Source organism: Phalacrocorax aristotelis, chromosome 13 (assembly GCF_949628215.1).
Source record: "Phalacrocorax aristotelis chromosome 13, bGulAri2.1, whole genome shotgun sequence".
Classification (NCBI taxonomy): domain Eukaryota; kingdom Metazoa; phylum Chordata; class Aves; order Suliformes; family Phalacrocoracidae; genus Phalacrocorax; species Phalacrocorax aristotelis.
The window spans coordinates 3,869,298-3,895,690 of record NC_134288.1 but is presented as its reverse complement, the minus strand read 5'-3'; the positions used below and the strand labels follow the sequence as shown (position 1 = coordinate 3,895,690).

General features: G+C 49.8%; 1 protein-coding gene across 2 annotated transcripts in view; it reads left to right on the top strand.

The window, feature by feature from the left end:
- The window catches only part of TOX2 (TOX high mobility group box family member 2), a 153,085-nt gene that overhangs the window by 119,798 nt on the left and 6,894 nt on the right, over positions 1 to 26,393 (top strand). Inside the window, exons 4-7 of one of the 2 annotated variants that reach the window (XM_075108724.1) lie at positions 8,543 to 8,782; positions 13,069 to 13,296; positions 23,348 to 23,428; positions 25,316 to 25,723. In XM_075108724.1, the coding sequence (XP_074964825.1) occupies positions 8,543 to 8,782; positions 13,069 to 13,296; positions 23,348 to 23,428; positions 25,316 to 25,723 (957 nt within the window). The remainder of the gene's footprint in view (positions 1 to 8,542; positions 8,783 to 13,068; positions 13,297 to 23,347; positions 23,429 to 25,315; positions 25,724 to 26,393) is intronic. The other variant, XM_075108723.1, reaches the window with a different exon arrangement.

The window sequence follows — 26,393 nt, the reverse complement described above, 5'->3', positions numbered from 1 at the left end:
GTTGGTCTGATTCTTTTGGCCATGCCCTTCCGGCACTGGGAGCAATGGGAATATTAATGAGAAATATTTCCCATTTGCCAAACACAGTCTCTATCCTGTTTCACACCGCCGGTCTCACCCAGAAGTTACAGTGCTTTATCTTCGTGATGAAGTGTTAATTGTGTTTGGAGGATTCTTTCCACCATAATAGCAGGCTATCGTCACACAAGATCACAGCCTGTCAAAGTGCTGAATTCAGCTTGTCAGGCAGGTGCTTTCCAAAACTAGCAGCCCTTGGTCCTGCCTCCCCCTGCCCGCCAGGCACCCGGGGGATGCAGGCTGCAGCGAACTTCTCTTTGGGGGCAAAAAACATGCAGAGGTGATCAAGGCTGGAAAAGGCATGGAGCGATTTATGTAGTAACAGAAGCAGAGTGAAAAAAAACCCGACGGGTGAGGAGACAGATATAAACACAACTGAACTGAGAGAAGCCCTGGGAGCCTTGTCTGGGGTCAGCTGTATGGCTTTACGGTAAAACTTCATGTTTGAAAACATTGCATTTGAACCTGCCAATATTAATTAGAAAGGTCAGGATTTCGTATTATGTAGCATTTAAAGCAGACCGTAAAACCTTTTCTCATATATGTCTGCTCAAATCCTCTTTAAGTCACCAGGCTGAGCTAGCTTGTCTGCACATGGCTTGAAATAACTGACTGAGAAGCTCTTGGTACTGCTAATGCTAGTATTTAGTAATTCTTGGAATATTGGGAACTCTGGAGGACTAGAAAAGAGCTAATGTGCAAATATTTAAAAAGGGAAACAGAACAGCCCAGGTAATTACAGACCTGTCAGTCTGTCATCAATCCTCAGTAAAATAGTGCAGTGGCAGATCCAGGCCTCAATTAATAAAGAATCAAGGGAAGGTAATATAATTAATGCCAATCAACATGGGCTGATGGAAAACAAATCTTGTCAAACTAACTTGATATCTTCTTTGATGAGATTACAGGTTTGGGTGATAAAGGTAACAGTGTTAACATAATATACTTAGACATCTGCAAGACATTTGACTTGGAAGCACAAAGTGTATTGAGAAAGTTGAAGAATACAAAATCAATGTTACACAAGTCTGGCGGATCGGCTTGTCACTCTGTCTTCCCCGAGTTTGTCATTTTTGCCAACGAAAGCATGACATAGTTGCCAGTGAAGTTTGTAAATGATGCAGCGAGTAGGCAAGCAGCAGAAGATGGAGATGCAGAGCTTTTAGCACGGCCTGGTAAACTGATCACCAGTAGTGATTATGTGTTTGGAGAACCAATATTGTCCCACCTGCAGGAGCGAAAAAAAAAATCTTTCACGATGAGGACTCTTCTCCTTCAAGACGGCGGCTCAGGAAGAGGGACGGGAGGTGCGGGCAACAGCTACGCTGCGGGGCGGGTGCTGGCTGATGGAGAAGTCCAAAAAGCATCCATAGCAATGGGCAGGGAGGAAAACTTGGAAAGAGTGCAGAGGCCTGCTCTGTGTCTTTGGCCAAAGCAGGGGGGGTTTGATTATGATCTGCAAGTGCTCTGGTGAAGGGCAGTCTGGTGAGAGCCCTCCAGTCTGGCGAGCGACGGGATGCAGGGCTCCAGGGGCTGCCAGCGCAGGCTGGCCGTGCGCGCTGCACGTAGGGCTTGCTCCAGGGATCACCCCCTGTGTGATTTAGCAAGTGAATCTGGCCTCATGGGCAGCTTTTGAACCACACCTGGCAGGGAGGGTTTGGGCAGTGGGCAGCGCCTGCTCTCCTCTGCTGCCTCCTTGCAGCCACCCCTTCCCTGTCCCGCTCGGTCCCCTCCACCTGCGGTTCCCGTGTCGTGCCCAGTGGGCTCACAGCAGTGCTTTAGATCCCCTGTGTCACAACCACTGGGACAAAAGTAAGTGCATGAAGCCGACGGCCTGGGAAAGCTGTGCCTTCAGATCTGCCCTAGGGCATGTCTGTGTCTCAGAAATAATATTTTTAAATCGTGAATGTGGATTTTTTCTCTTTGCTGCCTTGGCTCTGAGTTCAGAGATGCTCCTTCGGATGACGTTTGCAAACCTGAGTCTGTAAAACCTTTTTTGCACTGTGTGTAATGAAGAAAAACTGCAATTTCAATGTAGTTCAAAAAATTTTCCATGTGCCCAAATCTCCTGATGGGGGTTACAGATCCCCAGGAGCTGGCAGGGGGGTGCATTGTCCCTCCGAGGACCAGGAGCACCTGGGAGAGGGGCTTGTCGTAGGGAGCGACAGCCATGGCTGGGAACCCCACTGCATCTAGGAGGCCTCTGCCATATGATAAATGCCCCCCGCCCCTACAAAAAATAAATTGCTTCCTTTTTAAATCCTTTCCTACTGTTCCCCTCATATTTGTAATAGGATGATCGGTGGAACCAAAGATGTGGCTGTTACTTTAAAGGATAAATTAGTTTGACTCTTAACTCAATAATTAAAACTGTTATTGCTATGAGCCTGCAGGGATAATGTACTATTATTATAGTCATTTGTTTCAATTAAATGCTTACTGATTTTACAATAGCAGCTGGGCACCTGTGTGAGATAGCTATTACTCTGAACAAGACATCTCAAATTCCAGCAGAAATTTGTCACTGCACTAAAGCATTTTACACAGACCATGAAAGTTTATTAGGAGCAGTTACAAATCGGGAAGAGGAGGGGTGGTAATTAGGGATATATTTTCTTATCAGCTTCTCTCTCTCCTGCTCTCTCTCTTTTTTAAGTAAATCATCTTTAAGCATTTCAGCTATGGTGATGCATTTACATTTAAACTTCAATACAGAAAAAGCCTGCTGGGAAAAGTTTCCTTCAAAGCAGATAATTTCTCTCCCTGGTTGATTGTAATTGTAATGGCTTGTTCTCAGGAACAAACCTAAGGAGAGGTAAGCTGTGCTGCTGATAAGCCTTGTGGCTGCCCCTGGGATAGCTACTCCCCTCACCTGGGGAGGAAGACCCTGGCCTGGGAAGGCTCCGCCAGCTCTGCTCAGCCCACCCCTGTGCACTTGCTCTGAGAAGGGTGGCAGTCATAGGATCTGGTTTGGGTCGGAAGGGACCTTTAAAGGTCATCTAGTCCAAACCCCCACCATGAGCAGGGACGTCTTCAACTACATCAGGTTGCTCAGAGCCCCGTCCAGCCTGGCCTTGAATGTTTCCAGGGATGGGGCATCTTCCACCTCTCTGGGCAACCTGGGCCAGGGTTTCACCACCCTCATCATAAAAAATTTCTTCCTTATATCTAGTCTAGATCTAATCTCTTTGAGTTTAAAACTGTTAACCCTTGTCCTATCACAACAGGCACTACTAACAAGTCTGTCCCCATCTTTCTAATAAACCCCCTTTAAGTACTGAAAGGCCGCAATAAGGTCTCCCCGCAGCCTTCTCTTCTCCAGGCTCAACAGCCCCAACTCTCTCAGCCTGTCCTCACAGGAGAGGTGCTCCAGCCCTCGGGTCATTTTAGTGGCCTCCCCTAGACCCACTCCAACAGGTCCATGTCCCTCCTGTGCTGGGGGCTCCAGAGCTGGACGCAGCGCTGCAGGGGGGTCTCACCAGAGCGGCGCAGAGGGGCAGAATCCCCTCCCTCGCCCCGCTGGCCACGCTGCTTCTGATGCAGCCCAGGGTAACATTGGCTTTCTGGGCTGCGAGCGCACATCGGCTCATGTCCAGCTTTTCATCCACCAGTACCCCCAAGTCCTTCTCCCCAGGGAAGCCTGGTGGTCCCCATGTGCTGGTCTCCCCGGTGCGCTGGGTGATGCCCCTGGGCTGCAGCTGCACTCTCTGCCCGCTCCCGCTGGCCTTGGCCATCATCTTTTGCACGTCCCGCTTTACACAGCTCAGCTTTAGCTCCGGAGGCTGCAGTGCGGTGGAGATCATCCAACTCTGTAGGGCAAGCTGGTCTGCTGGCTAGTGCTGTAGCCCTTACTGCTGGAAAGAGCTGCCTTTTACATCGGCATTTGGGGGGGCAGTTAAGTTGAAGCTCAGCTTGACACATTTCAAAACATAATCTTTGCTAGCAGAGCTCCCAGGTCCCCAGCCAGGCTCTTCCTCGTGGCGTTTTGTCACTTGCACTGGATTAACCTTCTCCCCAGAAACAAGGAGCGCAGAGCATGTGCCGTTTGTCAGCCTATTTTTCTCTCCTTCTTAGGATTAGCTGGAGCGTTTATAGGCCTGATATGCATATTCATTAAAAAAATTGAAATAACGTGGAAAAAAAGAAGCTGTCTTTGAGTTAGCACAGCCTTTGGGAATCTGCTAAGTAAGATGCACTTAATTACTTTAGCTATGACTACATCACATTTCACTCATGTTTCCTCTGAGATGCAAAACATCTTTTCAGCGGAGGCTGCAAACATGTCCCGAGCCTTTTGCAGCACCTCGCGGCAAGCTTGTTGTGCTGAATGCCCAGGAAGGAGACAGGATCTGACCTGGCTCTCGGAGCGGCTCCTCCTGGTGACAGAGCTAATCACATTTGCAGGGCAGTTATTTAATTACGTGTGTGCTTCAGTCAGGCTCTGCGGGGATGCTGAATGCTTTGTGGAGGGGAAAGGCGCGGGTGCAGCCCCAGCGAGCCTATGGCTGGGGTTGCGTCCCACGGGACGGGAGTGCTGTGGGAGAAGAGGTTGTTTGCTTTCACGGGGGAATGTTGCACTCATTACCTTTGTTCACTTCAGTTTGCCGTCATCACAATTTCATTCATCGTTTACTTGCCTACTGAGGCCGTTTGCTGCAGGGGAGCATCTCTGAATCCTGCTCCTGGGTGTCTCTTTCCTTGGGTCTTTCTTGGGGCAGGGGATACCGTCTATTTTGGGTGCACAACTAAGGCCCCTGAAATAGCTCAGTGTCTGGCAGCGGAAAGCAGGGCTAACCCTTTCCCCAGCTTGAGCAAAGGCCATCGTCACCCTAAAGCCCACGGAAGAAGGCTGCACACGAGGCTCTCGCTCGTTCCTTTTCACCCCGAACATTTTACATCTGGAGAAGATAAGTGGCCTTTCCACTGCTCGCCCCCTCCGCTCCTGAGGACACGGGGAGCCATGGGCAGGTGCTATGGGGAGGTGGCAGCCTGGTGTGTTGCTCCCAAAACTGCATTTTTTTTTAAAAAAATGGAAGTGGAAAACAATTTAGTGAGCGGCACTAGCCAGACCCTGCCCCTCCGGAGAGCGGGCAGCAGGGTTGCGTGCGAGGGGCATAGCTGTACATGTCCTTCTGCAAAACCTCCTGGCCAGAGGAAGGAGAGATGGAGACATGGGAGAGGGAGAGACGGGGTCAGAACCAGCAATACTCATCAAAGGTATTGAGTGAAACCACCAGTTTTTAATGATGACAACAAACAGGCAGCTGCTTGGGAGGAGGCCTCTGGGCTAAGATATCCTTGTGAGAGGGATATCCCAGGAAAAATGCAGAGTCTCTGCTTTTTAAGAGAGGGCTGTGGTTGGGTTGCTGTCAGCAGGAGGCCTCTGCATGGATCTCTGAGCCCGGGCTCAGGTTTCTGTTTTTTCCTACAAATTTTCATAAGCATTTGCAGCACGTGTCCCATATCCATAATTGCACTCCTGGACTTGTTCTGCTCTGATGCATAAATAACATGCACTGTAAAGAAACAGTGTATGATTACATATTTAATGGATAAACGGAGCCGTTGTGGTCTATTGGCCACATAATAAAAGTTTCAAAAAAATTGTCTTAATACAGTATTTACCCAAGAGAGTGCCATGGCTGGAAACGTGAACGAGCTGTTTTAAATTTTAAAATTTTTTAAGCCACGTTTCATAGCCTTCCCCATTTCTAAAACACCCATCTTCTAAACTTTTGCTTCATTTAAATTTAAAATAAGGACAATAAATTATTCTTTTCCTTAGCAGCTGGCAGATCTTCTCCAACATGAAAGGTCTGGATTAAACTGACAAAATCCAAGACAAATGTACCTTTTTCACTGGAATCTGGGAAGGAGTTTGCTGCTCACACGGCAGATGGGTGCTGACCCGTCTCCCCACCTTGCAGGCTCCCCGTCACTGCCTAGCTCACCCCTGGCCATTCCCACGACATTTGCAAATTCAATTGCAAATGCAAAAATTGCCTCTCTGATGCCTCCTGTGCTGCCCAAGCCCGCTGGCCATCCCCGTCTCGCTTGGCTGCAGCATGCAATGTCCTTTTGGCCGGGATTTCTCACACAGCAGCACGTGGCAAGGAGAGGCCAGACCTCTGCAATAAGGCGGGTTTTAAGGGCACATAAAACTTGCCGTAGTTCAGCAGCAGCGAGTCTCCTTGGCTCCGCAGCGGAGCAAAGCCAACCCTGCTGCTTCTGTAAGCTGGTGTTCCCTTGCAACCACCAAAGTCAAGGACAGCAATTCAGCATGGCCCCTAAGTCAGCCTCGGTCATACTCCTCGTGCTGTTGAAATGCAAGGCATTATTTTCTTCCTGCAAGTTAAATCCCTGCACTTTGTAATTAATACAGAAAAAGGGCAGATCTAGGAAAATCTGTTCCCCTGACGCACACTCATCTACTGATGGAGAAGCCGAAAGAGAGCAGAACATGCTGTCTGCATGTGTAAAGCTCTTGGTTCCTGACCTGCAGCAGTAAATCTGGTTTTGCGTTTGGTTTTATTTCCTCTGAAGCCTACCAAGCCCTTGCAGGTCTTCCCTGGGTTTCTTCCTGTATGTGCTGCTAGCGGAGTTGGCAAGCCTCCCCTGGTAATGAGAGATCGCACCTCAGTGGGCTTATCGGAAATGAAGATGGTTAATAAATAAAGCCTGGGTCTTTAAACTCATGTTAACATTAATCGGATTAATACGAAAGGGAAAAAGTCTGGAAAACGTTTCCAGCAGGGTTTGCTCTCCCTCCCACTGGCTTCCTCCGTGGCTGGATGAGGCTGCGCGGCAGCTTGGCTCTGCCTGCGGGGGCTGCGGTGGGGCTGAGCCCTGCTGCTGGGGGATGGCCGGGCAGGGATGGATCCTGGGGTGAAAGTGGGGTTTTCAGGGGAGGTGGTACAAAGTGGGAATGGGGTCTTGGCTCAGCAGGCAGCAGGGCAGCTCCAAAACCTTCCATGCACCTACAGCACGTCCGGGTTTGTCCCCGTCTCATCTCGTCTTCCCTCCTGGCAAGGACAGGGTTTGTTGCTGCTCCCGCCTGACCCAAACGCTTGAAGTTTGGCTTGTCCATGACACGAGGGGATATACACTCCGCAAGATATTTTTATTTTGTCTCACATTTTTATTAGCCATATATCTATGTTTCATTTTTCTTTCAAATCTTTCAAGAGCGTTGGGCTCAGCAGCCTCAGGAGGCAGCGCTTGTGCCGGTGGCCTGTGCCACGGCCGTGTGTCCCTGCAGCCGTGTGCGATTAGTCGCCTTTCAGTCCCATCAGATGTCCCCTCGCTCTCGCGTTGTGAGGACAGATAAATAAGCGTTAGGAAACTCTTCATTTTTGGGGACAGCTCTATCATGTAGCCACCTCCCTCGTCTCTTACCTGCACGCATCCTTACACATACATCGCTTCTGCTTCCTTCCTCGCTGGGGAATCCTAACAGGCAGCCCATAATTTTCTTAGCCCTTGTCTGGACTTGTTGGTTTTTTCTGCTACATTCATTTCGAGTGGGATTGGAACTTATTGCAATATTTACAGTTGGGAGATTCATCTCCAGGAGGAGTTGTAATGAGGTTTGAGCCACCAGCAGAGCTTGCCCCCAGACGCTGGGGTCCGTCTCGGGGCGCGTTGTGATGCACAGAGCTTCTGGGGCTCGGGGACGTACAAACCTCTGGCTTGATGGTGGTGCCACAGCTCTGGGCAGACTGATGTGGTGGGAGTAGGGTCCTGGGGCTTCCACTGACTGCTTTTGTGCTCACTACTTCTCAGTTTAACCCCAGTACCGCTAGCGAGCCCAGAGCTGTACAGATGATGCAGAAGGGTTGGTTGTGGTACCTTCGTAAACTCAGAGAAGCAGATGTTTTTTCACCTATGCAGTCACTAAATGTCAACGCCGAGTACTGCTCAGAAAGAGCATGTTTGGGATCTACGGCCTTGTACGCTGCATCACTGATGTCCCAGGGCTGGCCTGTCAGCCGTGGGCCCCAAATACCCTGGCACAACATGTGCTGGTGCTCAGCGATGGCCTCACGTGTGCAGCAGCGGGGCTTGGCCCCAGAAATGCCGAGGACATTGCAACACCCTCCCTTCTGGTGATTTGGCCAAAAATTGCTGATTTCTGAACTTTTTTTCTCAGATCCCTGGTAGGTGCCAGACACCACTGGTCCCTGAGGCAGGCAGGGGCACCTCCTGGACACACAGACCTATGTACAAAGACAATTTAGCACCTCTCTGTAGTCCCCGTGGGCAGGGCGATGGCAGGAGCAGAGCCCTCGGTGCACAGTACTCAGTTCTTGTTCTTGGCTTGTTTGGAGGGGGCACAAGGAAGACTTTACCAGCTGTGTAGAATAATTTTAAATCAGTCAATAGGAGTTCATTTTCAAGTGATTTGACACTATACTAAATAAATACATACATTTTTTAATTACAAAGTGATATTCTCCTAACTCAGATCCAGGAGATGGTCCACTCGGACGCCACATCCTATGAGTCCAACCGTCAAGTGCCCCTGATCAATCGCCCTGGGATGTTAGCCGGCCCCATGAGCGCTCTCAGCCAGTCACAGCTGATTTCTCAGATGGGGATGCGGAGCGGTGTTACCCACGGTTCCCCATCGCCCCCGGGAAGTAAATCTGCTACACCATCTCCCTCCAGTTCGACTCAGGAAGAGGAGACTGAGTCACATTATAAGGTACGTTCAGTCACGCCTGTTTTAACAGACAGCAAGAAAACAGCAGATGATGTTTTTTTCAGTGAGGGATAAATTGTACTAAATAAGAGCACAGACTTCTGGTCTTTTTTTTTTTTAAAATGTGTATATGGTGGGAGACTTTCCCAAGGACGTGGAGATTGTTTCCAACCTAGGGTGAGGTGCAGCACGGCAGGCTAGCACGCATGCTTGGGTTGTGCATGCGGCAAGTTTGCTTGCTTGAGAGTTGGGCTTTTCTCTCCAGGGTTTACCAGGTCCATCGAGCTGCAGAGTTTCCTCTGATGAGGGTTTTGATGAGCAAAGCAGGTTCAAGGCTAAGGTTCTGCAAATGCTTGGGTGCAAAATTAGATTTCTGGTGGCAGGTAGAGAAGGCTAAAACAAGGAAGGAAAATAACACAGGCTGGGATTTAACTGAGCTCACCGGGCATGGCTTGCTAAGGAGAAAAACCTCAGAAATTAAAAGAGGAAGAGTCTTCTGCCTTCTAGTTCACCCGGGCAGTGTTTTAGGTGGTCAGCAGTGTCTTAGTGGCACAGAGTCTGCCTCTGCAGCCAACTGAACTTCTGCTGAGCATGGCATCAAGAAGACCAAGGATTTCCTAGGGTTTTGGGGACATCTTGGTTGTTGCCCATCTTTCTCAAAATGCACCAGCAAAGCAAACAACACATTCTATGTTCCACGAGTCTCCGTCTGTTATTTACTGAGGGCAAGTTGCAGCAATCGCAGGGTTGCTGCCTCAACAGCCCCTGGGTCTCTGTGCCTGCAGATCAATCACTGGGCCTCCTGGGGGACTTTGATTAAAGCCTTTCATGGAAAACCTTCTCCTGGAAGGTGCTGATCCAAGGATGACACCCGAAGTACTGGTACTGTAACCTTGTCCCACAAAATTAGATGGTTGTGACAGGCTTTGAATGTATAACCAGAGCAGCAAACAGTGCAGAGACTGGAAAACTAGGAAAACACTGGGACTGAGCAAACCCCTTTCCCTTTCCATGGAAATCCAGGCAAATGTATTCCCAACAATCCTGTACATGTTCATCTGTCGGCAGCTTTCCCTCCAAATCGGGACTTTTCAAAGCAGAGTGCACACGTGGATGCAAAAACTGAGCTTCAGTGGAATAAAAGTGTCAAAAGAAGGGATACACGTGATTGAAAATAGATGGAGTTTCTCAACCTCTGTGATTCTACATTTGGGGGACGCTGCAGGATGGGTTGTGCCGCTGGACCCCACGGCCTGCCATGCCCCAGAGCCTGTGTCACACAGCTCCAGGCAATTACCTGGGAGCTGAAATCTTTCAATGGAAAATGAGTTTCAGCTTAGTTACACACCAGGTTCTCTCACTCTGCCCCTCTTTCAGCATCACACAGCTTTCCTCCCGGCCGTCTGGGGCTGCAGGAGTCACCTGGGAGGACACAGCTTTGGGGTTGGATCTTCTGTCCTCTTTGAGCCAGGGATGCCTGTGGGAGTAGGAGGAATTTAGAGATGTCCATATTATGACAACTTGCCGACATTTGAGTTTTTCCTAATCCTAAAGGCTTGCCTCCTCATTTTTCTGCCCGGTAAACTACCCAGCAAGACAGGTGGAACAGGAGTGATGTATTTGATGGAGGAAGGAGATCATGAGTGTAAAGAAAGCAGCAGAACCACTGTGTGGCCTGCAGTTTTCTGTTTGTTTTCTGTGTCTACACAGCTGCTGTATTCACCCATCGGTCATTTTTCATATGACCATTAAGGGCCTTTCTGCAACAAGTCATCAAAGCAACATCTAACAATCAGAAATTAATCTTGTGACTAAGAAGGTCACACGTTAGAGAAGTGTGTCTGATGCCAGCAGGTAGTCCAGGTCCAGCAGTTCCTCTGAGCCAGGGAGGTTATGATTTTAGGAGGTGTCCCAGCCTCACTGATGTATTTACCTGCTTCATTGCTTCAGGGGGGTGTGCACATGTACGGGAGGGAGAGGTAGTTACAGCCCAGATTCCAGTTGGATTAGTGATCTCTCTCCATAGTTATTAAAATCATAGTGCCCATGGGGTTCCTGCTCTTCACAGGTTCAACATCTAAGAAGGCACCAAGCCACCAGTTTACGGGATCATGTCTGTCACCAGTGAATTGGCCCAGTCCACATCTGGTGTTAAACATACCTTCTGCTGCCTCTCCGGAGCAGGTCCATGCAGGGGCTGGTGACCGTGCACTTCATCCCTTAGGTCACTCGAGCATCTTCTGCAGTCCAGGGCTGGGCTGTTGTCTCATCCTGGGCTGCGTCACACCTGGTAAACCCCAGGGAAACCATGCAAAGTCCTGATCTGCTCCGCTGCCTCCTGGGATCGGATGGCTCCAAGCAGCCTTGCAGGCAGCATCTGTTTTCCATAAATACCATTTCCTCTTTGGTGCTGCCTAAGCAGGACCGACTGCAAAACCGTCGTCGTGGCTGGGATTGCATTGCGCCTGTTCCTGGCTCCTTCGCTTGGTCAACAGCTGTGAGGAGAGCAGGTCCCCCCCACGGCACTTAAGTGAATCAAACAGAATTACAGTTCGTTAAAATACCATCTCACTTGCTAATGGGCTGAAGCCCTGTCATACATTTCTTTTTCTCCTAATAAGCTGGCCTTTCACCTCCAGGCCTCCCATTCAAGCCCAATTGGGCAATTTTAAATTAAATGCAATTTTTTTGGTCTCTCTGCTCATTCACTAATGGTCACTGTCTGTTTGACAAATGTCACTGCATCGATACTGAACTTAATGACCAGTCAAGAGCTGCTGAGCGGAGAACTGGAGCGCTGCTGCCCTTTTCTCCCCGTGCCTGGCCTGTGCCAGCTGAAGTGAAGCCTCTTAAATCCCGGCACTTCCAAGCACGCAATCAAATCAGCAAATCCATCAGGAGAAAAGGACGTTTGTTCCCAGAGCTCACCTAGAGGCACAGTTTTCACAACGGCTTAGTGTTTAGATGTGTGTCAATTGATTTTTTTTTTTTAATCTTTTTTTTTAGCACCTGGTAGAGTAGGGCTGCCGAAGTCAGGTAGTGGCTGAGCACTTGGTGCCTGAGCACAGTGGGTCTGCAGGCGGAGGTGCTGGTGCCCTGTTTGCCCTCGAGGATGCAGAGATCCAGGCTGCAGCAGCCAGCTGGCAGCGGTTTTATTCTCTGCCATGTCTAACCACTTGTGTATTTAGTTTTTCCTCCGCTATAAAATAAGGATAATGGCACTTCCCTGTGGTGCAAGCTTTCACTGACCACCACGAATGTGTTGAGAGCTTTGGTGCATGTCCAAGTACTCCCCAGGGGTCTTTTCCTTTGCACACCATCACACAGAGGCTTCTGCGGCCCCATATATTCAACACACCGCCCGGGGCATCCCAGAGGAGGCTCAGCCATAGGATCTTCTTTCTGTGCTACCTTCACTGGAAACATCCTTGTTTCCACCTTGCTGTTTCAATTCCCAGCCTGGTGGCAGTGTCTCGTGCTGAGCAGCCACAAAGTCCAACTACTGTTGCCTGTGTGCTGCTTCCCTTGGTTCAACCACCCGCAGGGCACCAAGTGTGGATACAGCCGGACCCAGTCATCCGGCTGCACCCGGCCCGGTGTATGCAAAGCATTTAATGCATAGTTTAATTCCTGGATATTTTTCCTGGGTAGGGGTACATACCTGTTAGCAGGGTGAAACAAATTTTGGGTGGCTCCAGTGTGATGGCAAACGTGATGCTGGTGCTGCTTGGTTGGCGCTCGCAACCCTCCGGCCTCGGGAGCACGAGGCTGAGCCACCGGCACAGGTGGGGGCGAGAAGAGTCAGGAGCAGCATGCAGAGGGGGATTATTGGGCTGGAAATCAGAAACCATGGGGAAGCCGAGTTTGAAAAAATTCATGGACTGCTAAAAGAACCTGGCTGGGGAGCAAGGTGGTAGGAGAGGTCTCAGAAGAGGATCAAGGAGAGAGTGAGCTTGTGATGGCAGGGAGGAGGAGGGGGAAGGGGAGTGGCCGAGGATGAGTGTCTGGAAAGCCCCAGCTTTGGAGCAGGGACCACCGGAGCAGCAAGGGGTGAACCCAAGCTGTGAATGGGCTGTGAGGAGGTACCCAAGCCGGGCTCAGGCACCCATCAGCAGTTTGTGTAATGATCCTGGAGGCTCCTGGGGGCCCAGGGCTGCTGCCTTCCTCGCCACGCCGGGAGCCCTTCTCTGCCCCTGCCCCCTCTTGTCCCCTTTGCTAAGAAGCTCTAGCAAGGACTCGTATCAGACTGCTCCCAGCTAACCCCTAAGGGACATCTCTTGGTTTTGCAGGTTACTGGAGAGAAAAGACCATCGACAGACCTGGGCAAAAAGCCCAAAAGCCAAAAGAAGAAGAAAAAGAAGGATCCCAATGAGCCCCAGAAGCCCGTGTCAGCCTACGCCCTGTTTTTCAGAGACACACAAGCAGCCATCAAAGGGCAAAACCCCAATGCTACCTTCGGAGACGTATCGAAAATTGTTGCATCAATGTGGGACAGTTTGGGAGAAGAACAAAAACAGGTGAGTTGCTGATCTTTTTTTTTTTTCTTTCTTTCAACAGATGGAATGTGTTTTCCCATGGTGCAGAGCATCAGAGTCTCCCCAAGCGCATTCGGAGTGTGGCCAGGGGCTTAAACAGGCTGAAGTACATGCACAGAAGTGCAGAAATGGAGGCTGTTTTCAGGAGCGGGGCTGAAGTGCCCACTGCCACTCGGAGAGATGCTGGAGCGGTGTGCATTCCACGCTCCCAGCCCCGAGCCGGTGCAGCAGGATTTGACCTGGCCCTGGGACACCTCTTCGGGGTGCCCTGCGCACAGGTCTTTGCCCCCCACATGCCCCGAGGAAGGAGGGTCTGACCCATGTCACAGGCAGTGCAGGGATGGGGCTGCAGAAGGATGCACTGTTTGCTTTGCCTCTGCCCCCTTTTTAGAAAAATCTGTTTCTACATGGGGAAGAGAAAATTTTTATGACAACTAATTATTCTTGATAAGATCATACTTTGCAAAAACATCAGTGGCCTTTCCCTGACGAGGGTTTTTTACAGCCCTAGATGGGAGATGGGTTTGTATTTGCTTATTTACTTACAAGGAGTGACAGCAAACCAGCTAAAAACTATTAACTCTCTACATCGCTGGCCTCAAATCTAACGTTCAGGTTTTAAAAGCTTAGGAAGGAGATGTCTGAAGTGGCCTCGCAGAGGAAACCTTCCTGCCCCAAAGCTGTCAACCACTTTCATTCTGCTTTACACAGAGACTTCTAGGTCCTGCTTTAACTGTTTTGTTGATGCTGAGTCAGTTACAAAAGCCTGTAATTGCTTGTTGCCTATTGAGAAAACCCCAGGGAACACTTTCTGTAGCAAGTATGTCTTTTTATCAGGCAGAGCGAGCTCTGACACTGTGTGTGATGTGTCTCTGAACCCAAACATGCTTTAACTGACAATCCTCCCATGAGCGGTGAGCCCTTCTCATAGACCCTGGCTGCCAACTTCAGGCTGGTTCTATCTCCCGTTGGGTGTCTATGGCCAGCATTTGAAGCAGCTATGTATGGGGAGGAAAAAAAGTCATTTAAATGGGACTCATGCTAGGAAACAGCCTTGCTTTCCACCCTGCACCAAGTTGGGAATAAGAGCAAGGCGTCTGGGATGAAATCCCTTTCGCTGATTAATTGGGAGTCTCCATACTCTGCAGAGTGTTGCTTTGATGTTTTCATGATCCTCCCTTTTCTCCTCTTTGGACAGATCACTGGGGGATCATGCAGGAATTTCTCATGCTGAAGAAGGGAGGAAGGTCCCCTCCTTATGCAGCAGGTTGACCCCCACGCTGCTGCCTGGGAAGCTGCAGGGCAGGGGCTGGGTTTGGGCTACTGGTGCAAGGTGTGGGAGGTTCAGAAGCACGGAAGAGCTTTTGTCACCTCTTTCTCCTGCTTTCATCCCTCCCAACATCTCAGTCTACCTCTCCTTACTCCGTCTGGTTACAAATATCTCTATAGATTGGGCACTGAGCTCAGCTGCAAATGTGGTTTATATAATGAAAGTGCTGGAGCAACCCTGACTCAGCACAGTGCGGATGCACAGCTCTTAATTAACAGCAGGGATTAGACCAGTCCGTTTATCTTCCCCGCTAACTCCCTTCTTCTCTTTTATGAGATAGGAGCAGCCTTGCCGTCTCTTTACACATGCTTTCTAAGTGGCTCCATTTCTCCCTCTGTAATTGATTTAATTAAGTCATTTGTTCCTTGTCTGAATGCTTAAATATTAACTTCCTGGCTTTGTCTCCAGCTGTATACTTTTCTCCCGTGACAGCTACCTCCCTGCTTGGGACTCCGGCTGGAGGGACACTATTTATCTTTGACTCTGGCACTGTGTTGCTGGTTTGTGCAATGGGGCACGTTCACTCTTGAAGTGTTTGGCTGGAAGAGAGTGTATTTAGTCCCGGTTTTCTTTCCCCTGCCAGCATCCCCAGTCAAGTTTGTTTAGATTCATAAGGCAATGCAATGGGAAGGAAAAAAGGAAAAAGGGAAAAAAAAAAGCATTAACAAATTGTCTTTAATATGTGAAACAAGTGCTGAGGATGTCCTGCAGGTAAGGACATGAGGACTGCAGGACATGAAGCATGCATTCATGATGAAGGCAAGCAGCCCATGCCAAGCCCTCTCTGGCACGTCTCGGGAGGGGACAGCAACGCGGTGATGTCATCGCTGGCCAAAATCCTGCTGGGACCTGGGAGTCCAGGCTGCCACGTGGCTGCACCGGGCCGCGGTTCGGCTCATCACCAGGCAGGAGCCTCGTGCCCTAGGCAGGGGTGGAAAGGTGGAAAAGGGAAGTATTTCACCTGGTGCGCTGCTCCTAGCTCTAGAGACGACTGTTTTTGAATATCTTCATATCCTCAGTGCAGAAGACAACCCAGGGAAAAGCCAACAGAGCGACAGCAAAGTCGACAAGCAAGAGGTCAAATCCTCTTGCTCAGTTAGGATCAAGCTTTTAGCTAAAGAAAGCTCTTCCTGGCATGAGAAAAGAGGGTGGATTTGAGGCTGGAGGGTGTGATTTTGCACTGGGATCCCTGAGAGCCTGAGATCCCCAGAGGGCCGGTGTGCAGGCCCCAGGCCCAGTTATTAAGCACTTGTTTATATCACTGTTAATTTCTGCTTCAGATGAGGATTACAAACGTTATTTTCTGCTTTCCAGTGGGCACAGCATTTCCCCAGCCCTCGGGTGTGTTTCGGTTCCTGCCTTGTGGGAGAACAGCAGGCAGAACAGGCAGGGAGCAGCGAGGAAAGGGGTTCAAAGCAAGCTGGCTGATAAATCCAACCTCAGCCAGGGCATTTTGGACTTGTAATTCCCCCACCCTGTGTCAGCAGTCCCCAGCACACGCCCCGCTGTGCCTGCAGATGTGTCCGTCTATCCCTCCTAGCTTCATCGTGCACAGAGGAGTTATGCAGAGCGTGGGGTGGCCGCTGGGCCAGCGCTACATGGCGGGGGGAAGCCCAGTGCTGGTGGCGTGTAGCCACGCTGCTGGTGCAACACAGCCGGTGCCTCGGGCTAGGAAGGGTGGTCCTGTGCCACCCCCAGGCAGGCAGAGCCTCAGCCCCGCTCCAGCTGTGCTTGCCCCACAGCTGCTGCACGGAGCGTTTCTGAGGCAGAAGGGAGATGCTGCCCCTTTGCCAGGTAGCTCAGGCCGGCACGTGGAGGGTTAATCCTCTGCCATTTGTGCTGCTAATGATTATATGCACTGTAATATCAAAGCTGTATCTATTTATTTGCCATTGAGCAGGTGCTGCTGCTCCCACAAAGCAAATTTGCTTTCTCCTCCTGATGAAACAAGCAAAATAAAGGTTGCTCACGTCCCATTTCAGATACGGTTTTTCCTTGTGCACTAGCTGAAAGACAAACACGGAGCGGGAACCAGAACACATATTATGCAAGAAACCATATAATCTAGGAGCATCTTTGATTTGGCTGCTGCTGTCACAGACATGCATTTCGCAGAGAGGCTTCCCGCCCCGGTTCCTTCCGTTCTTACTGGTTTATCATTTGTGCCTTTGTCATTTTGTTCCTTCTTCTTCTTCTCTTCTCAGCCTCTTCACAATGAATCTTCATTTTCCCTCTGACACACTTGTATCTAAATTTCCTTATTTCCTGCCTTTTTTTATTTATATCTGTTGCCTGGTGATTTGATCATGCTGTGGAATACAGGATTAGCAATCTCTGTGTCCTTGGGTACTGCTCAAGGACACCTGTTCGGCAAAGCGCTGTTTTCTTCCCCGTTTTAACCCCTTCCAGTGCGGCCGTGCGTACGCAACAGTAATAAACAAGAATACCTTTAAATATCTCCAGCATTGCATTAGCAGGATGTTGTAATCTTCATTCTTCAACAGCTGGCGTGGCCCTTTCTAAGAAGCTTACGTGGGAATCTGAAGAATGTGACTCGGGGAAAAAAAAAATTATTAATACGTACTCTTTGAACTTTGCAAATAGTTTAGCAGCTGTTCCTGTAGAGATAGCTTAGACTTTGGTGGAGAGTGAAATGCTAATTCAGCCATTATCATCAAATGGGGTACCTGCCATAGTAATCCGCCTGCAGCTCCAGGTCCCTACTTGAGACTTGCAGAATCCTGTGCCTCGGTGTTATTTTTTTTCATTAGCAGATACAGACCAGCGTTCGCAGCGTTATCCAGCGAGGTTTAAAAGGGCTGCTTGATTTGACAGAAATTAGAACAATTTGAGCACTAGACTGGAGCAAACTCTGCTAATTCACTAGGAGGGATTTTTGCCCGGCACGGATGTAGTGCTCAGAGCCTGGTCCCAGCTCATGCCAACTCCTTCCAGGGGCCCCAGCCCTGCCGCGGGCCATCCCTGTGCAAGAGCAGGTGATACCCAGCCCTGGGTGGCTGTCCCGCATCAGCAGGATTTCATTTGGGTGATAAGTCTGGAAACTCTGCGGAGCATACTCAGAAGTCACTGGAGGGATTTGCTCTTCTCTTATTCCCTCTGAGCACCTTCCCGTCGCCCACTGTATTTTGGGGGAAAAGGATGTTTGTTTAGAGCCTCATGATGATGGAGCACGGAGGACACTGCCAAGCTGGCAGTTGCAGATGTCTCTGGAGCCTGCTTCTTTTCATTAGGAAATCCAGCAACAAATTCAAAGCATTTGGGTCAGTGTTTCACTAGACCCTGGAAACTCAGAGCAGAGTCATCAAGAAGTTCCTGAGCAATCTGTTGAGTGACCCTCAGGCTAACCCAGGGCTTCCCATCCTCACTGAGCACAAGCAAAGTCAGACAAAATCAGCATTTCCAATTGAGATAATGGGCCAGGGGCTCACTGGGGACACAAAGGTACCGGAGAGGAGTTCTTGCTTACGATAGCCCTGTTTCCCCAGGACCAGTTCAGTAATGCTAAGTCACTCCATGGCCAAATGCATGTGTGATTTTCCCATGCCAGTGCACAGCCTGGGGAATAACACAGCGTTCACACTCCAGGGATAAATTACCCAGCAGAAAAATTACTCGCTCAGCAGAAAATAATAGATCACCCATCTAATCAGATCCATCTGCTCATTGAACCTGATACATCACCTGGTGACAGGACACTGCATGTGTCTGCGGTGGGACAGAGGCATCTTGGAGCAGCTGTAAAGCTGTATTATGGCAGAGCCATCACAGGGGAGAGATCCCATGGGAATTGCACGCAGCAGGTGCTGCCTGGCAGCATGGCCATCAAACAGCCCACTTCCAGCACTGTATAGAGCCGTCAGCAGGGGAGCCACCACTGGTTGCAGTTTCCTGCTGCTACCCCAAAGCCCTGGCAGTGAGGGGCTGGAAGGGTCCAGCCAGTTGCCCTGGCCTGTAGGGTTTCAGCATCTTCTGAGTGTCAAGGAAAGCCAAATACCAGAGAAGGATGAAAGCACCAATCCCAAGCAAGGTTTCAAGAGAGGTCTGGTGGAGGCCAGGATAATGATAGGGAAGATGTGAAGGGTCAGAATTGCTCTTAAAAGCAGCTCCAGGAGTGTGACTTCTCTTCTTGGAGACCAAGATCAGAAGTGTGGAAGATGAAAGTTGTGTGCTTTTCATTGGAGGTTAGGGGTTGGATTTGTCACCCTCCTCCTCCGTTTCATTTGGAGTCTTCTGTGGATTGTCCTGGGAACACACTTGTGCCCTCACATGGAGTGACTGTTAACTTGCTCCCAGGTGGCACCATGAAGTCAAGGCAGAGGAAAACAGGAATCTTTCAAGATGCTTTAATCAATGGCAATTGCTGCTTGAGTATGGGTTTACCCATTGATTCTCCAAAGGACCTTCACAACAGTGTAGCGTCCCCAGGGTAAAGGAAGAGCTCTCCTCAAACCATGCAAATAGTTCCCATAGTCAGAACCTTTTATGTAGGTGCCCTCAGGGACGTCAGTTGTGCAGCAGCTCCCGTGCCATAGCTGGCAGAGCCTGGGGGACTGGAGCACTGCTAAACCAGCAACCTCATGCTGGGCATCATTGACAGATGCCTCCCCTGTCCAAGCTTGTTGACCTCAGGATTTAGCAATCCAGACTACAGGTATTAGTCTGAAGGAGATGTGCTGAGATTTACACAGTAAACGTAGCTTGGATTAGTTGGTTTTAATGGGCAGAGGGACAGAATAAGTGTTCCCAAAGAAGGGAGCAGAAGGGGTACAGGGGAGGGTGTGTGGAGAGGAGGAAGATCTGGGAAGGAATAAGGATGACGTGGCTGTGTTTGCTATATGCATTTCCAATGGCCATGTGGAGGCCGTATGCAAAGAGAAGGGTGGTGTGGCAGATACTGCCATGCAGGAGGAAGTAGTTTCAGGTCATCTTATGAATAAGCCATAAGTTATGATGATCCCAAGAGATATATTGCAGGAGAGTGTATAATAGTTACAAGAAAAACACTCCAGGTTTACAGGCAGAAAAAAAAAAAAGCCAAATTTATACATTTTGGGGGGAAAAAAAAAACAGTCATGGAATCATAGAAAGGAGGGCAAGGAGAGACTTAAGAGGTCAACCAGACCATACTGCTTCCTGAAGTCAGGATCATCTCTACTTATGCCATTCTTGATGGATGTGTGCCTAATCTGTTCTTAAACCCTCAGTGGTGGAGATTACACATCTCCCCAGGCAATCTCTTCCCATGCTTAGTTATCCTTAGCTAGGAATGCTTTACCTCTTGCTTAGCCAACATTTCCCATGTTACAATTTAAGCCTATTGCCTCTTTTCCGATCTGCAGTAGATGCAGAGGATCGTTCAGTGCCTCCTTTGCTGCATCGCATTTGGAGGCTGTGGCTCCTCTTGGTCTTCTCTCCTAGCTAAACAAACTGAGTCCTTCCGCCCTCCTCCTGGAGACCTTTGTTGCCCTTTTCCTCTCCTCTCTCCTGACGGTCTGTCTCTTTTTTGAAGCAAAATGCCCCAAACTCCAACTAGGATTGCAGCAGGGACCTTTTCACTTGGGATCAGTGGAGCCCTTGATTTTGGGGGGAGAGTTTGGGTTCTTTTCATCATTCCCCAGGCTTGGGAAGCAGGTTTCTGCTAAAGGAGGCAGGACGGGATGCAGAGGTTACCAATAACAGCTCCGGCTGTCATTCAGTGCCTGCACGACACGGAGCCGTTCGTGGGCGTCAGCAGGGTTTGGAATAATTGTCTTCTCTAATTAACTGGTTATCAAACAAGAACATTTCATTACGGTACAATTACTAGCTGCTTTGCTGAGACACAAAGGTGTCAGGATTACGATCCCAACATATGCTTCTTACAGCTCTGATTTTTTGTTTTCATAATCACTAACCATTTTTGCTCCCCCCCCAACCCACCCACTCGCTTAATGACTAATGAATCCTCCTGCTAACGAATAAGGAAAATAAATCAGCAGGCATGACAGGTTAGAAAGAAAAACATGCAAAATGTTTTGAGGATCCTTAAATCTGATAAATTACTTTGAAATTAAAATCCCTGGGAGAAAATGAGATTTAATTAGAAAGTAACATGGTTTTGTCAATGTTTAAATTAAAATTTTAAAGGTTATAAATACTGTGCAGGAACTGCCTTTACGGAGAGGATTCATGAGAAGTTTTGTTCGGATCCGCTCTTGCCACATGTGTCCGCGACGGAGCACTGTGTGGGTCAGAAAGCCCCCTGCGTGCAGGGCAGGACTGCAGAAGTCCCGCGGGAGACACTTAGGGATGTTTTTTTACAATGGGGGTGGCGAGGCACTGGAACAGGTTGCCCAGAGAAGCTGTGGATGCCACATCATTGGAAGTGGTCAAGCTCAGGTTGGGCCGGGCTTTGAGCAACCTGGTCTAGTGGAAGGTGTCCCAGCCCATGGCAGGGGGTTGGACTGGACGGTCCTTGAAGGTCCCTTCCAACGCAAACCACTCTGTGATTCTGTGGTCACAAACCAGATAACCCACCAGGAAACTTCCAGAGCTGGAGAGAGCATCAGAGGAGCGCTTGTCCTCTGACCCTCCTCCGTAGCCCTGCTCGCGGCCAGGGCTGGAGCAGGGGCTGGCCCAAGCAGCACGGAGGCTGCTCCTGGGCGCGACCCCCCTCTCCTTTTGGGAGGACGCGCTGCTCGGCCGCCCCTTCCCAGTCCCGCTGCAACAGACGCCACCCGGCAGCACCTTCCAAATACGAGTGAGGCACAGCACTGCCTAAAAAAGACAAGGATAGATGAAGAGTGGGGAAAAAAAATAGGTGTGGCAGAAAGGCAAGTGTTAGAGATGAAGATAGTCACGGAATTTATTGGTTATTCATTTATTTGCATTTAGGTTAAGGAAGGCTCATTTACCTGCCCTCTCACTGTCCATAAATTGCAGGTTTTTCTCCAGACAAGTCTTCCTAATAATTGAATTTGTCTCCACGTAGCTGTGCATACTTCGATTTCCTACCGTTCCAGATTTTAAAAATAAAAGCAAAAGTGCACTTTGTATTTTGCTGTTACAGAGGGGGAAAAAAAAAAAACCTGTTTTCAATACATCAGCAGCCAGCTCTGGCCACTGTCACACCAGCCTGAGACACGGGAATCCATATTTCATGGCTGTGCAGGCAGCTGTGAGCAGCAGAGCTGGTGGACACCCCACATCTCTGCTTTACAGTAACTGTAGCGGTAGCACTGGTGTTGCTGCGGTGGGCTACGGACCTAAGTGAGGTGAGGATTGTAGAGAAAGGTAATAGCTTTTATTAGGGGAACTGATACGGTTTGAAGAAATAGTTGCTTTTCACAGGCAAACTCTTCTTCAGGCTGACATTTTGAAATGTAATTTTGTTCTGAATGGAGCAAATATAATACTTCCCGAGTACCATAAAGCCAAAGACAAACTTAGGAAAATGCTCTGTTCTGGAGAATTACCATCTGACACCTCCAGTGTGTCAAGTCAAAACGTTTCATTGCGGGAATCTCTCTGATTTAGCAATAAAAATAAGGTTTCCAAACCAATTTTAATAGAATTTATCTGTACTGTTTTTAAACTGAAAATCAAATAACTGGCTAGTTTAACTGCTGGAAGGTTATTTTCCCTTCGGAGGTCAGTGGTAGGAGGGAGTCTGGGGTGCTGCCGTGGCCGTGGAAATTTGCAGGGGAAAGCAGCTAAATATGTCCACTAGGCTTCAGCGTCTTGGTTGTCGAAAGCTGTCATTGTTTTTAAAGCAGAATTAAACGTATGCAAATCTGTTCTAATTGAAATCAACGTTCGGTGTGCCACTTGAGGAGGCCTTTGAGTTCCAGCAGAGGAGCGGACTGATGGGTATTTTGGGGGGGGATTTTCTGCCTTTTTGCTGAAATTTTTATTCTATTTTAAAATATTCTTCTCACTTGCTCAGTGTAATCTATTTAACCCCGTGGGGACTCATGCTGCTTGGGACAGGCTGGATTACGGTGATATATTTACATATGTGGAGGACCAAACTGTGAAATGATCATGAAATATGTCTCATTACAGGGAGAGAAGGAAGAATAAACAATAATAAAGTCTTAAAAAGCTTTATGTTTTTCTTTCTTGGGGTAGCAAACTGTCCTGATACTTGCTGTTTCCCTGCAAGCCCCATCTCCCAGAGTCATAAGATTAGGCAAAAATCTCAGCTTTTATATGCTGAGAAAGGACTTCCCAGCTGTCAGGACTGTGAAGAAGAGCTGGAGGGTGTTGAGCTCTACAGGCTTAATAATGGGAAAGCCAAGAAAATTAATTAGTAGTTTATGTTTTCTGAACATCTCGCCGTTTTTTAAGCTAGTCCCATCATTTGTGGGTTTTGACTCTTGTCTTGCTCTTCCAAGCCTGGATCACACTCTCCCCCAGTTCCTCTCGGGAAGTGATTTCATTGAGTTCACCCTATAAAATCATGCTAAGTCTCTTACAGCAGACGTGCATAAATATCTGCTTAGGCACGCAGACTGCTCTGGCCTGTGATGCCTCCAAAAATCCCAGCATGGTCCAATCCAGGGGCTTCATTCGCTTGATTTGGGGTAAATTCCCCTCCAGCAGAAATGAGTTTTTCATGCACACGTTTTTGCGGGGTGCAGCCGAGCCCAGCAGCAGCCTATCCTGCTTTATTAATTATTATCCATTGCTTGGTCCTTTCAGGCTTACAAGAGGAAAACAGAAGCCGCGAAGAAGGAGTACCTGAAAGCCCTGGCAGCGTACCGGGCCAGCCTCGTCTCCAAGGTACAGCCCGCGCTCGCAAGGTCGCTGGACGCGGCAATGCTGAATTAGCTGCAAGTCGCGGGACTCTCCGGGGAGGAGCAAGTTCATAAGAAATACAGTGTAATCGTGCTGTCAGAACCGATATCAGTGTCAGCCTCCTTCCCAAGCAGCTGAGAGTAATGCTCTGCAGCATGGTTAGGGTGGGTGCCAGGCTGCTTTCTGCCTCTAGCACCCCGAACTGAGACCGCTTGGCTTACCTTCATCAGCAGGTGTCACCGCAGGGGAGGAGCGTCCCTGCCTGGGGCAAAGGGGGTCCCTGCTGCCTGTCCCCACCGCCAACAGCTGTTCCTCAGCCAGCTCTCCGGGTGTGAGTGCAGCGAACAAGGGAGCACGTGCAAGGGCAGGAGGATGGGACTCGCTGTGGGCGACACCGGGGACTGACCCGGGGGAAGGTGACAGGCCAGCCCTGGGCTCGCTGGCCAGTGCTGGGCAGCAGCCAAGCGCTAGCGTCCTGCCTGCGCCCCGGGCCGGGCACCTGGGCTGTTCCAGCTGCTCAGGACCCTGGGTCCGGCTTCTCCTGTGCACCCTGAGCTGAGAGGGGTTTTAGGGAGTAAGACCCATAACTGTGGGTTGATGAGCACGTGAGCTCATACATGAAACACACTGCGGCCCATTTTGGCGCCCAATAGTGAACTTTCAGGGGATTTCAGGTTTATACAGCAACTCGCGGTGCTGCAAGGCTGTACCTGGGGCAGCAATGATGGGCCAAGTGCCTGCCCACCCCAATCCTCCAAATGTGGATGCCCATCCCAGGGGACCTCCCACCTTGCCTTCCTCCATGCCTTCAGAGAGGGGACACAGGCATTTGCTGCCTGTGAATTTGGGGTGGCTCCTATGGAGCTCGTAGGCTTGCTGGCTCAGGGGAATGTGCTGCCCTAGGGTTGTGAGAATGTGTATCAGGTTGTTTTCCCTTCAGAGCTTCTCCTTGGTACTATACCACACCCTCAGTACTTAATCATCGCGTTCAGCTGCCATGGGGAATAACGTGATGTCCCAAATCACCCATCATCTGCAGGATCCATGGGATTGTGGTGGTGGGCTGGAAGGGCTCAAGGCCCCTGTACAGACATGAGAACTCTTAGCTGTCATAACTTGTAAACAGAACAGCAGCAAGGACAGAAAAAGGGAATGGAAAGGACTGTTTGGGGGTTTAAAAGCTCTTCTTGGTCCCTCTGAAAACCTCTGAGGGTCTTGCCTTGAATGTGCTTAGCAGCAGTGAGGGGCAGGTAGCGTGGAAGGCTCGGAGTCACCGTGCTCCGTGGTTTCATTTTTTCCAGTTTCTCCAATGACCAGTTCTTTGCAGAAGAGCAACTTCGTTTTGAGTACAACAGCAGTGTTTTACTGTGGTTTTACACCCTGGCTGCTGGGTGAGAAAGGATCTGGAGTATCGTTACAGAGCCCATCGCAGGACAAAAACCTCATTGTCCAAGCCAGAAAATGTCCCGTCATTCCCTTTTTCCTGCAGAAATGAGGCCACCATTGTCCTGTGCATTACAGACCCCACCAGGACTGCAGGAATGCACAAGATCAGGAGAGCAGAGTTGTTACAGTCCCGTTCATTCTCTGTTGGAAGCAAAAGGGATTTTGTCACCCACCGGTGTGGACCTAAGGAGTGAGCTGCAGGCGGGCGGTTTGCCTCCACGCCAGGCATTGCTGAGTGACTTTAATTTCCCAGATGTGGATACTACACCTAGCAAGCCGCAGGGCTGGAAGTGCATGTGCTGGCAGGTGGAAGAGGAGCAGGAGCTGCGGGGAGTCCGGGTAGCTCAGTTGGACAGGTGGACGTCTCGGGACACATAACGATGTTTCTCTCCCTTCCTCATCACCCTCCATTCTGTTTTCCCACAGAGCTCTGCCGACCAAGGAGAGACAAAAAGTGCCCAGAGCAATCCACCTTCCAAAATGATCCCTCCCAAGCAGCCCATGTACTCGATGCCACCGCAGGCTTCCTCGCCCTATCCCGGCCTGGGCTCGTTCCTGTCCCCATCGGACCTGCAGAACTACCGTGGCCACCCCCACCCCAGCCTGTCCAGGACCCTCACCTCCAAACCCATGCTGCCCAGCATCAGTGCCTCCCCGCCACCCTCCTTCCAGATCAGCCCCCCCCTCCACCAGCAGCTCTCCTTGCACCACCCACAGAGCTCCCTCCTCAGCCAGCCCCTCAGCATGCAGCAGGTCCCCCAGCAGCCCCTCCTGTCCCCCCCCATGGCACTACAGGTACAGCCCCCCATGAACGCCTCGCCTCCTGGGCAGCAGGTAGGTGCTCAGGAGAGCAGGTTTGCGGCATGAATCGCACCGTTTCCCCACTTTCTGTCGGGTCTGCTGATTTCTGGGTGGTTTGGGGATGTTGGGTGTAGATGTTGTCCCCAGGGGAGTCTTCTCCTGGCTCCATCAGCCTGCAGACCTTGTAGTTTGGGGGTGACATTTTAAAGAGTGCTCAGCTGGGACCACAAGCACCCCACAAATGGGGCAGATTTGTGCAATGTAGCAATGAAGGCTCTTTCAGCGGGGGTAGATATGGGAATTGGGGATGCCCCTGGTAAAAGCTCTTTGTGCACCTGATCCCCCAGCGTTGTCTGGTCATCTGAAATGATGGGTTGGAGAGTCAGTGAGAAACCCCTCTCGTGGTATCGCTGTGAGAAGGGGGTACTGGAAGGGCATGGGATAGTAGCAGGGATTGGGGGGGCAGGGGTTGCCAGGAGGAGGAGAAAAAGGATAGAGGGAATGTCACAAACAAAATCTAAAATCAGTATTTTTCAAAAAACTGCCTGGCAATAGGAGAAAATCACTTTTGTGGCAGAGAGCCAAGAGCGTGCAATGTGGGCTTGCATGTATGCTTGTACTAACGGCAGAGCAGCAAGGCAAATCTTACAGCCCGATGCTGTGAATGTGTAAAACCTGCTGAAGCAAACCTCCTTAGCCATGC